The sequence below is a fragment of the Oncorhynchus kisutch genome, linkage group LG27, assembly GCF_002021735.2.
Source record: "Oncorhynchus kisutch isolate 150728-3 linkage group LG27, Okis_V2, whole genome shotgun sequence".
NCBI lineage: Eukaryota > Metazoa > Chordata > Actinopteri > Salmoniformes > Salmonidae > Oncorhynchus > Oncorhynchus kisutch.
The window spans coordinates 20,803,935-20,816,701 of NC_034200.2; the positions used below are offsets into that span (position 1 = coordinate 20,803,935).

Sequence of the window (12,767 nt, forward strand, 5' to 3'; positions counted from 1 at the left end):
CAACTAGACGCCGGTGTTCTCAGCATGTTCATTCAAGAGGCAGCGTTCAGTCATTGGCTATAATGTGCTGAGTTTACACAATACTATTGGCTCACTCAGATGTCATTGTTGTTTCCTAGCTGAACGTGGCAACTCCTGGAACAAGCATGTAAGTATGCACTGTCAGTAGACTAAGGTAGATGATCATGTTTCATTCAAAACAGATGAAGAGCAAAAAAAGAACTTCACTTTAGCCGTTTGTTTTATGTTCAATCAGAATCCACAACGTTGTCTCAGGGGTCTGAAGTCCGAATTCACCGATATAGCCCACCGTGCTGAAAAGTTGTTCCCCATTCTCACTCACCTGACCGTTGAAACAGGTAAGTTCACGTTTAGCCAAGGGTCTATTGCAAGCTAGTCGCCTATTATGCTTCTGACTGATGGAATTGTTAGTTCATGTCAGGATAGCATTTGGTCTGTCTTCATAATGTTTTTACCCTCCGTAGGCTACATGAAAAAAGGCTGCCCGACAACTTTATTTTGTTTCTCTATGTTGCATTCAACGCAGTCAACGTATTTTGACGCTTTCAAAACGCCGACTGGATGCCAGTGACATGTTGATCAGTATGTATGGACCACACCGCTTGCGTCGCAAAATAAATGTACACATTAATGTTATTTAATCATTGCACCCACAATGCTCGCGCGCGTCTGCGTGACCGCTGGCGGGCGTGCGTCCGCCATCGCGCGCATGTTTATTTTGACCAACACCAGACGCGATCAGGACACGCAGGTTGAAATATCAAAACTAACTCTGAACCAACTATATTAATTTGGGGACAGGTACATAACGACACATGGTTGATGATATTATCTAGCGTGTCCTGCGTTGCATATAATCTGACTGAGCATACAAGCATCTAAGTATCTGACTGAGCGGTGGTAGGCAGAAGCAGGCACGTAAACATTCATTCAAACGTTGTCCTTATTACAAATAAATAAATAAAATAATAAATAATCGTCCGATTGTGATTTTTCAACTACCGTTAGCGATTATTGGAGGACCAAAAAAGCCGATACCGATTAATCGGCCAATTTTTATTTATTTATTTGTAATAATGACATTTACAACAATACTGAATGAACACTTATTTTAACTTAATATAATACATCAATAAAATCTATTTAGCCTCAAGTAAATAATGAAACATGTTCAATTTGGTTTAAATAATGCAAAAACATAGTGTTGGAGAAGAGAGTAAAAGTGCAATATGTGCCATGTAAGAAAGCTAACATTTCAGTTCCTTGCTCAGAACATGAGAACATATGAAAGCTGGTGGTTCCTTTTAACATGAGTCTTCAATATTCCCAGGTAAGAAGTTTTAGATTGTTGTTATTATAGGACTATTACCCTCTATACCATTTGTATTTCATTAACCTTTGACTATTAGATGTTCTTATAGGCACTTTAGTATTGCCAGTGTAACAGTGTAGTTTCCGTACCTCTCCTCACTCCTCCCTGGGCTCGAACCAGCAACACAACGACAACAGCCACCATCGAAGCAGCGTTACCCATGCAGAGCAAGGGGAACAACTACTAGAAGGCTCAGAGCGAGTGATGTTTGAAATGCTATTAGCGCGCGCTAACTAGCGAGACATTTCACCTCGGTTACACCAGCCTCAGCTCGGGAGTTGATAGGCTTGAAGTCATAAACAGCGCAATGCTTGATGCACAACGAAGAGCGGCTGGCAAAACGCACAAAACTGCTGTTTGAATGAATGTTTACGCGCCTACTTCTGCCTACCACCGCTCAGTCAGATACTTAGATACTTGTATGCTTGTATGCTCAGTCAGATTATATGCAACACAGGACACGCTAGATAATATCTAGTAATATCATCAACCATGTGTAGTTAACTAGTGATTATGATTGATTGTTTTTTATAAGATAAGTTTAAGGCTAGCTAGCAACTTACCTTGGCTTACTGCATTCGCGTAACAGGCCGTCTCCTTGTGGAGTGCAACAAGAGAGAGGCAGGTCATTATTGCGTTGGATTAATTAACTGTATGGTTGCAAGATTAGATCCCCCGAGCTGAAAAGGTGAAAATCTGTGGTTCTGCCCCTGAACGAGGCAGTTAACCCACCGTTCCTAGGCCATCATTGAAAATAAGACTGTGTTCTTAACTAACTTGCCTAGTTAAATAAAGGTATTCAACTTTCTTTTTTTTCCGGCAAATCGGCACCCAAAAATAGCCATTTCCGATTGTTATGAAAACTTGAAATCGGCCCTAATTAATCGGCCATTCCGATTAATCGGTCGACCTCTAGTCCAAACACACCAAGAAATTTGTGAAGAGAGCACGACAACACATTTTCCCATTCAGGAGACTGAAATGATTTGGCATGTGTCCCGAGATCCTCAAATTTCTACAGCTGCACCATCGAGAGCATCCTGACCGGTTGCATCACTGCCTGGTATGGCAACTGCTCGGCATCCGACTGTAAGGCGTTACAGAGGGTAGTGCGTACAGCCCAGTACATCACTGGGGCCAAGCTACCTGCCATCCAGGACCTATATACTAGGCGGTGTCAGAGGAAGGCCCTAAGAATTGCCAAAGACTCCAGTCACACAAGTTATAGACTGTTCTTTCTGCTACCACACAGCAAGCGGTACCGGAGCACCAAGTCTAGGTCCAGAAGATCCAAAACAGCTTCTACAATTAATCAAAGGGCCACCTGGACTATTTGCCTTTCCTTTTTTTTACGCTATTGGTACTCGCTGTTTATTATCTATGCATAGTCCCTTTACCCCTACCTACATGTACAAATGACCTCAACTAACCTGTATCCCCGCATGTTGATCCTCAAACCTGGAGCCCCACAAGGGTGCGTACTCCGCCCCCTCCTGTACTCCCTGTTCACCCATGCCTGCGTGGCCAAGCACACCTCCAACGCAATCAACAAGTTTGCAGATGTCACAAGAGTAGTAAGCTTGATTACCAACAACAACAACGAGGCCCTGGGAGTGTGGTGCCAGGAAAATAACTTATCACTCAACGTCAACAAAACAAAGGAGATGATCGTGGACTAAAGCAAACAGCAGAGGGAGCATCCATCCATCCACATCGACAGGACAGCAGTGGAGAAGGTGGGAGCTTTTAAGTTGCTCGGCGTACACATCACTGACAAACTGAAATGGTCCACCCACACAGACAATGTGGAAGAAGAAGGCACCTCTTCAACCCCGGGAGGCTGAATACATTTGTCTTGTCACTTAAAACCCTCACAAACTTTTACAGATGCACAATTGAGAGCATCTTGTCGGGCTGTATCACCGCCTGGTACAGCAACTGCACCGCCCACAACTACAGGTCAGTACAGGTGCATCAAAGCTGGGACCGAGAGACTGAAAGAAGCTGTTTATCTCAAGGCCATCAGACTGTTAAATAGCCATCACTAGCACAGAGAGGCTGCTGCCTGCATACACAGATTTTAAATTAATGGCCACTTTAATAAATGGAACACAAGTCACTTTTATAATGTTACAATGATGTTTGCATATCTTGCATTACTCATCTCCTATGTATATACTGTATTCTATACTATTCTACTGTATCTTCGTCTATGCCGCTCTGACATTGCTCGTCCATATATTTATATATTCTTAATTCCATTCCTTACTTAGATTTGTGTGTATTGGGTATATGTTTTAGAATTGTTAGATATTAGATATTGCTGCACTGTCAGAACTAGAAGCACCACCATTTCGCTACGCCCGCAATGTGTGTAACCTTTATTTAACTAGGCAAGTCAGTTAAGAACAAATTCTTCTTTACAATGACGGCCTACCGCGGCCAAACCCGGATGACGCTGGACCAATTGTGCGCCGCACTATGGGACACCCAATCACGGCCAGATGTGATACAGCCTGCAAAACACGTGTATGTGACCGATTTGATTTGATTTGACTCTGTACCGGTACCCCCTGTATATAGCCTCGTTTTTGTTATTTTATTGTGTTACTTTTTATTTATTTATAAAAACAAATGTTTTACTTTATTTTATTTTTTAAATATCTTCTTAACTCTATTTTCTTAACTGCATTGTTGGTTAAAGGCTTGTAAGTAAGCATTTCACGGTAAGGTCTACCTACACCTGTTGTATTCGGTGCATGTGACAAATAACCATTTTATTTTATTTGGTATTCAGTATTTGTTTACATCCATGGCCACTCTATTCCGGTGCCGCTATTTTTCAATAGCAGGCTTTTCACTACCAGCTTGAAGTTGTAGACTAAGTTCTGTTTGAATATTTTGTCTAAAGATGACACAACTTGGCCAAGTTGTGGCCAACCTCTGACACACTTGTGGAGAGGCAGTCAGTTTTGTGGCCATGTTAAACCTACTTATACTCGGCCTCTGTACAATTATACCCCTTCACAGACGGAGTAACACATTGAAGTGCTACACATTCTTTTTTTAATGTCTAGACAGTTTGTGAAAATCTTTTCTTTCTTTTTTTAAAAACATTTTCTTTCTTAAGAAAGGCAACTTTTACAGTTATTTGCCTCCCAACCTGATTTCAGAATATGACTTGCTATATAGACTGTGGGAGGCGATGAATGGCAAATACCTTTTTTGTATTTGTATAATGAATTGGCTTTGCTTGCTTGCTTTATACATATCTCTTTCCCTCAGGCAACAAATATGGCATCATGGATTATAAAAATTGCCTTGATGGCAATGAGTATCTTAATCGAAACTACAGAAGGGAAAAAAGACAAGGTGCTGTATTGTTCAGGTAAATTGTGATGTTTATTTGTCCAGTTGGTCCTTTTTTACCTATTAGACATGGGGTTTTCAGGATGTACATGTAATGCAATAGTTATTGATAGTAAATGCAGTCTATAGATTTGCATAGTGAACAAGTATTGTCATAAAATATAAACTTTTGTGAAAGTTGAGTCACGCAAACTAAAGTCTTGTAAGCTCGTTTCATATCATTTGACCTGCCAGGGCAGCAGTTTCCTATTCTAGATTTGATAGTTTTCTTGATTATCAACCGTTTAGTTTTTAACCTTTGCTAAACACAATTTACACGTACAATTCTGGACAATCATTTTATTTGTTTTTTTTGGTGCAGTTTGTAAATATTTCTGTTGAATTTCAAAAGTGTACGAATGACAGAGAGTTACAACTATCTTTATCTAAAAATAAAAAAGGATCACTATGGAAACCTTTAATCATAATTCAACTTTTTCAGTTAATACATAGTTTTAGTCATTTTATTTTACAAAGCCAAATTGAACTTGGTGAAAGGCAGCTCATCACATGGCCATTTTCTTTCTTTGAACACTACAGCGACACCAACACTACAGTCTTACCAAACCTTGGAGTCATCCTTGCATGACTATGTAACACTTGTCAAGCTACCAATACAAAGTCTCAGCACGATACGCCATTAGTGTAGCCTACTGTGCGTCATAGTATCGATGACATTTTAAGAACTGTTAGAAGCCCTCCAGTCATACAGTCTGACATCTGGCATGAAAATCCTGTACAATTCTTAGTGAAGCATTACCCCCAATTGTAGATCTGATTTTTAAAATATTTTTTTTAACCACAACGACCAAAGCCTCTGTTTTTAATTAAAGAGTGACTGGATGCTATCTAACTTACCATTCTCAGGGTTAAAAGGTTAATGTACTTTGGTGTTGATATAATTTATATACATTTTATTTGGACCTCGTCAAAAGACGAGGCTTTAACACTTTTTACAGCAGTTTTCATACATACTCATTGAATTGAGCTTTGCTTGATCGTAACACTTAATCATTGAAATGGTCTTGAAAAAAATGTAATGGATAGCTGAATAGAGAGTGTGGAATGTGGACACATAAGGAGATATCAGTATACAAAATAGTATTGCATGGCTCTAGTCATGTTTTTGCATTTCCTTTGATGCTTTTGTGAGTATTAAGACTTTTGTTAAATAAAAAAGTAACACAAGTAGCATTTTAGTAACATTTTATTAAACTGTTATCATATTTTGAGCTATATACTGTATGTTTTCTTATCAACAGTTCTATAAATATAATTGCTTATTTACTTGTGTTTCTAGTAGTATCTCAATGTTGCTGTCATTCTGTTAATCATCCATCTGTCAAGCTTATTTCATTTGAACAGTTTTACTTTTCTTTACCTGTGGGCATACTATGGATCTACAGTTGAAGTCGGAAGTTTGCATACACCTTAGCCAAATACATTTAAACTCTGTTTTTCACAATTCCTGACATCTAATCCTAGTAAAAATTCCCTGTTTTAGGTCAGTTAGGATCACCACTTTATTTACATAATTTGAAATGTCAGAATAATAGTAGAGAGTGATTGATTTATTTCAGCTTTTATTTCTTTCATCACATTCCCAGTGGGTCAGAAGTTTACATACACTCAATTAGTATTTGGTAGCATTGCCTTTAAATTGTTTAACTTGAGTCAAATGTTTCGGGTAGCCTTCCACAAGCTTCCCACAATAAGTTGGGTGAATTTTGTTCCATTCCTCCTGACAGAGCTGGTGTAACTGAGTCAGGTTTTGTAGGCCTCCTTGCTCACACACGCTTTTTCAGTTCTATCCACATATTTTCTATAGTGTTGAGGTCAGGGCTTTGTGATGGCCACTCCAATACCTTGACTTTGTTGTCCTTAGCCATTTTGCCAGAACTTTGGAAGTATACTTGGGGTCACTGTCCATTTGGAAGACCCATTTGCGACCAAGCTTTAACTTCCTGACTGATGTCTTGAGATGTTGCTTCAATATATCCACATAATTTTCCTTCCTCGTGATCTCACCTATTTTGTGAAGTGCACCACTCCCTCCTGCAACAAAGCACCCCCACAACATGATGCTGCCACCTCCGTGCTCCACGGTTGGGATGGTGTTCTTTGGCTTGCAAGCCTCCTCCTTTTTCATCCAAACATAATGATGGTCATTTTGGCCAAACAGTTCTATTTTTGTTTCATCAGACCAGAGGACATTTCTTCAAGAAGTACGATCTTTGTCCCCATGTGCAGTTGCAAACTGTAGTCTGGCTTTTTTTATGGCGGTTTTGGAGCAGTGGCTTCTTCCTTGCTGAGCGGCCTTTCATGTTATGTCGATATAGGACTGGTTTTACTGTGGATATAGATAGGCTTTGAAATACATCCACAGGTACACCTCCAATTGACTCAAATTATGTCAATTAGCCTATCAGAAGCTTCTAAGGCCTTGACATCATTTACTGGAATTGTCCAAGCTTTTTAAAGGCACAGTCAACTTAGTGTACGTAAACTTCTGACCCACTGGAATTGTGATACAGTGAATTATACGTGAAATAATCTGTCTGTAAACAATTGTTGGAAAAATTACTTGTGTCATGCACAAAGTAGATGTCCTAACCGACTTGCCAAAACCATAGTTTGTTAACAGGAAATTTGTGGATTGAAAAAGGAGTTTTAATGACTCCAACCTAAGTGTATGTAAACTTCTGACTTCAACTGTATATATCCCTAACCTATATTGTACTAATCTATATCTGTTTCTTTTAGCATGCAGGGCTATTGTTGATGAGCTCAATTATTCAATCAGTCAGATTGATCCGAAGAAGACCATCAATGTGGGAGCCTTCAGACTCAAGCCTGATGGGAGCCTGACTGATAAAAAGGTAGCTACCTAAGTAAAAGCTTGTTGCCAAAGTGCACTCCGCTGAAGGCAAACATCTCATAGTACACACACGGCTATTGATTGAACTTCCTGGAAATAAAATATTTTATGAATTTAGAGATTGGATAGATGCATCATTCATATAGAATGCAAATTTATACCTAAAATACTTGACAAAACTTAGGCTAGGCCTAGTGGTTTTATAGTAGTTCCTGGTTTCCTGTAGCCTCGCAAGCCACCTGATCTCGTGAGCTTACATGAATGTTCGCTGCACAGTGGTAATCGTCTGGTAGTTACGTGGCTCGATTTCCTGAGTCTCGTACCTTGAGAAATGGAATGTAGTGTATTGTGAAATATCCCGGCAGAAGAAAACAAGAAAAGTAACATCAGTATGTAACTTCATGTCAGTTTGTGTCATTGTAAGCATTGGTAAATGCTTTATCACCGTGTTTCACCTACATTTCCGAAATCAGAAGCTTTGCTTATTGGTTAACCCTCTGGAAATTCAAAACCACGGTCTTCTCCTCTTTTCCTAACCAAGCATTGTTGTAGTGTGAAGAGGTCAGGCCTGGTGGTGTTCCAGTGTCATATCCCTAGTGTCCAGGGACTGTCATTAGCTGGTCAGCTCATCTGTTGATCTCAGGGGTTAATCCCCTTTTGATGGTAATTGATAGCTAATAACATGCTGTTTATTTACCTCGGCTGCTTCATGTTTTCCTCTTCCCCTTAAGTTAACTTTCAATTAAAAGGGATTATGACATATTTCCTAATATGACAACTCCAGTTCTCTCATTCATATTGGTTTGAATGTAATCAAACATACTATTATAAACATTTGAGTTGTCTTGGTCTTCTCTTGCCATCATCATTCCTTCCTGTTCATTATGCTCAATCTATGGATCAACTGTGTATGTCATATTCACAGACTCTCATTAAGTGTTTTATAAAATAGGGTTCATTTGAAAAATGCTAATTACAGTTTGTATACCCATGTGAGTCTTGTTCATATTCCATTTTGTTTGCCCTCAAGCTGTGGGGGTGTGCCTCTGCATTACCCCTCTTGTTGTTAGTAGAGAGAGAGTGTATGAATGCAATGATATAGCGCAACTATAATTACTGAATCAAAATGAATGTTGAGAAGAGTTAAGTAATGACTTAAGTAGTTTGATATTACAGTGCTCTGAACAGTAAGCACACTGACTTTTAAAGGGGCAATCAGCAGTTGCTACGTCCACTTTTGGACTTATAAATTAATGATATGTACCCATTTGATTCTTGAAAAATATAACATAAAAATGCCTCATGAGCTTAGTTGAACTGTCATAACTCATCAGAACCCCAAATAAAAGCATGTTTTACTCCAATGTTTAGAAACAAAGAAAATGTAAGCAAACACTGTTTATCCTCAACATGGTTAAAACTATAATTTTGATATCATGGATGGTCAGATCTTGCATCCATAGCTCTGTTATATGAATTTGAGTGATTACATTTCACCAGCCCATCTCTTAGTTTTTTACTTAATCAGTGGTGGGGAAACGCTTTGTTATTGTTTCAACTGATGATTAGCCCTTTAAGTGAAACGGCCAACAGACAGTGATGGCTGATCAACTTCTGTACTAACGGCCCTATTGAAGTGTAGGCCTACCTGTTGCGCTAATCAATGGCTTGTTATGACTTCTGAGCAGAAATCAAAGAAACCCTCCCCCACCCCACTGGCTTTTGACCCTGTCTGAATCAAGGAGGGAGGGGTGTCCAAGCTCAGATTCCATCATACGAGATTAGCTGGTCTTCAGTCTCCTTTGCTCTCCAGCAACCAGTGGGGCTCCCTGAAGGCAATGTTCACACCACAATGTTAAACAATGAATCATTAAGCCAAAGACATTGAACTTAATTGAATAAGTTGATGGAAGTTGTTCATGTCTTACCTTTTTCTGTACACACATATATATATTTATTTATTTGTTTTCTTCATTTATTCATTCTCAATTAATGTCTATTAATGATTCTGGTTGGACCATAGAGAGAAATTGTTGTCACTCTTCATTAAATTCAATTTCTGGATTGTCATGATAAAGGTACATACTGTGGCAATCGCTTTTCTGAAGACTATAACAACATTACACATTGTTGTAAATGGTGGCATTAATAGATTCTAGTTTTTATGAATTTGTGTTTTTCATTGGTCCATATTATTCTCACAAGAAATTGAAAGCCCCTTTCCTCAGTGTTACAATAATGGCTGGTTTTCAAATGGGAATTCAATGGAAGATAGCATCCCTGAGAAGCCTTTTCTCTGCCAGGCCTGCCTAGTCCCCTCCTCATTCTTCAGGAAATGTGTGATTGACTGGTCCCTTTCAAACCCCTCATACTGGTAAGGAAGGAATTTAATTCCACAACATTTTCAGGATTGCTTGATAAGGTTCTGCTTTAGGTTGGATTTTTTTAATACTGGACGTTTTTATTTCTATATATTTTTTACATTTAAGGTAGATGTTTCTTTAACAACTAAGTCAAGATCTCATCATACATTTTCATAAAATTCACTAATGGTGTAAAATAAAAATATAGAAACTAAGAATATCAAAATTGCATGTTAGAATCTTTAGCCCAATAATTGCTGTTATGGTTGAATGCAGTGCACACTTAAAATTCCACTTTGTTTGTTTTTTTGTTTTGCAATAACCTATTAGTTAACAGTTCAACATTCATGTTGAAGTCGTCAAGCCTTTGCTTTCTTTGATAGACCATCCTCAATATGAACTATTTATCTCTACATTCAAATAGCTTCCTGTCCTTTACATTGAAAAAGGAGAGATGTGTGGCAGGGCTCAGGCAGTTCCCTGAAACCTTTTTATCTTATTTGTGAGCAGATGGCAGTGAGCCATGGAAGCCCCTTTGTGTCACTAAGAGTCAGATATAAAAAAGGAGGAGGGGGAAATGCTTCTGTAATGTAATCAGTGGGTCCGGAAGGGTCCATACTGAGGATGAAAGGGGACAATAGGGTCAGGGATATATCTACATTGCACAAAATCCAGTTCATCTGCAATATGCCTCCCCCCTTCCCCTCACCCAGCATCTTTTGACCGGAATTGACAAGGAAAACTTCCTGCTTTGATCATTCGAGGGTGGAGAAGATGAACCACCAAAAGAGACCAAAGGATGAGACTGAACTGTTTACCCTGCACTTGGCTGCTGTTTTGGCCTCCCCCTGCTCCTTAACTCAGCCCCCCTCCCCGGCACTTTCACTGCACCCAGTCACCCTTTCCCCTCTCTCCTTCTGGTGAGGCCACGGGGGCGGGAGCATAGTGCACCTTGACCTGTCTAGACACTACTGCATGTTTTGTTCTGTTTCCAAGGGGAAGGGGTATACTTCTACAGGTTAAATGTCATAGTTCCAGCATAGGGGAAGTAGGGGTTGTTTGTGTGATGGGAATAGTAGTTAGGGGTCACCAACATGACCCAGACGGATCCTAAGCAACGTCATAGAACTGGACTCCATTAAGTTAAATTTAGATTAAACCTGATACATTTTTTTATATATATATACTTTTGTGTCTTTTTATCCACCAGGTCCCTCTTGCTAGATCTGAGACCAACTTGAGTGAGCTTCTGGATGGAGTTTGTGGTAGCATGAGTGACTATGCTCTTCATGTGGACCCAGACACCAAGAAAAAGCTATACAAAAGATTTGCTCCAAGAAGTTCTGATGCTGGGGATTTTCCTGATTTTAACAATTTCAAGTTCGATGGCCCAGGGGGATCCAATGCCCTACAATTTGCGGTTAGTTTGGCAATAATTTATTAATTTACTCACATATTAATATTTTTTATTTTCAGTCATGCTTTCATATAACATTCAGATTAGTATGTGATGTAGCTAAATGATTTCCTATGTTCTGCATGTCCACATACTTTTTCAAGTATTAGCCTTTCAAAAGTCTATTGAAATATTGGTAGCGGTGGGTAACTGCCTCTTATGTTTGGTTAACTGAGGTAAACTTCCATTTTAATTTTGAAAGCACAGAAGTCAATGTTATGCCTTGGTCGTAGATATCACAGCTTCATTTGATCTGAAAATCCAGTTCCGTTCTTAATTGGGCCCGTAACTTTTTAAACTGTCAGTTGGTATTGTTTTTCCACTTTACTTTAGTTAAGGTATATTGCATGCAGCGTAGTCTATAATATAGAAAGACAATAAATATCTGGAAATATGTGTATTAAAGCTTGCATTTTAAATTGTCATTATTATGATTATAATTTGTTTTTACAGTTTTTACAGTAACATTCAGTGTTGAAGTTTTTCATTCGGGAGACGTGCCAGGGGTTAACCCAAAATGCAGACGATAACGTATTTTCCTTTGTTCCTTTACAATTATATTGAGCTCTTGCATGTAAATTGCACATATTTAAGATCAAGTTAGGCACCACAAGCAAGTAATCTTATGATGCGCAAAGATGTGTGTGTGGAATCGCCAACTTGGAATCGTGTTGCCTATCTATGTTACATGAGTCATCCAAGATGGCTGAACAGCATGGCGAGAGGAAAAATGGCAGTCTCACTCACTGCTGTGCCCACTATTGTGTGAAACTACATGCTTGTGAACCTCTCATGTGCAGAGGACCTGGTGTGCTGTCTGTTGTGTGGTAACCTATCCCCTCTCTTCTGTTACAGTGTGAAAGCATTGTGGAGGAATTTGAAGATGATATCATCTCTCTTTTTGCCAAAGAGACAGACCATGTGGTCGACAAGTTATGCAATGAAGTATCAGGTACGGTTTCAGACATGTTGTGGTTTCTCACTCACCAGGCCTCCTGTTTGCCCCTTTCTGCATAGATACTAACTAGAACTGTTATTACTCACATTATTAGCCAAATGTATAACACCATTAGGTTTTGATTCGCTTTTTTATATGAATTTATTTAAATGACTTACAATGATTATTTGTTCATAGAAAATAGTGTTTGGGCTTTGGAGAGCTTTTGATTTGTAAAGAATAGAGTACAGATGCCCTGAGAATTCTCAATTTGGATATCGTAACATTTTAATATCGCAATTTTTCATGGCGCTACCCATAACATGTTTAGA

The 12,767-nt window shown here is 39.1% G+C and overlaps 1 protein-coding gene across 3 annotated transcripts in view; it reads left to right on the forward strand.

The window, feature by feature from the left end:
- The window catches only part of LOC109871882 (protein canopy-1), a 15,420-nt gene continuing 2,653 nt past the window's right edge, over positions 1-12,767 (forward strand). Inside the window, exons 1-6 of one of the 3 annotated variants that reach the window (XM_020462898.2) lie at positions 1-148; positions 257-359; positions 4,679-4,781; positions 7,565-7,680; positions 11,253-11,462; positions 12,354-12,450. In XM_020462898.2, the coding sequence (XP_020318487.1) occupies positions 4,688-4,781; positions 7,565-7,680; positions 11,253-11,462; positions 12,354-12,450 (517 nt within the window). In that variant the 5' untranslated portion in view covers positions 1-148; positions 257-359; positions 4,679-4,687. The other 2 variants (XM_020462899.2, XM_020462897.2) reach the window with 2 other exon arrangements.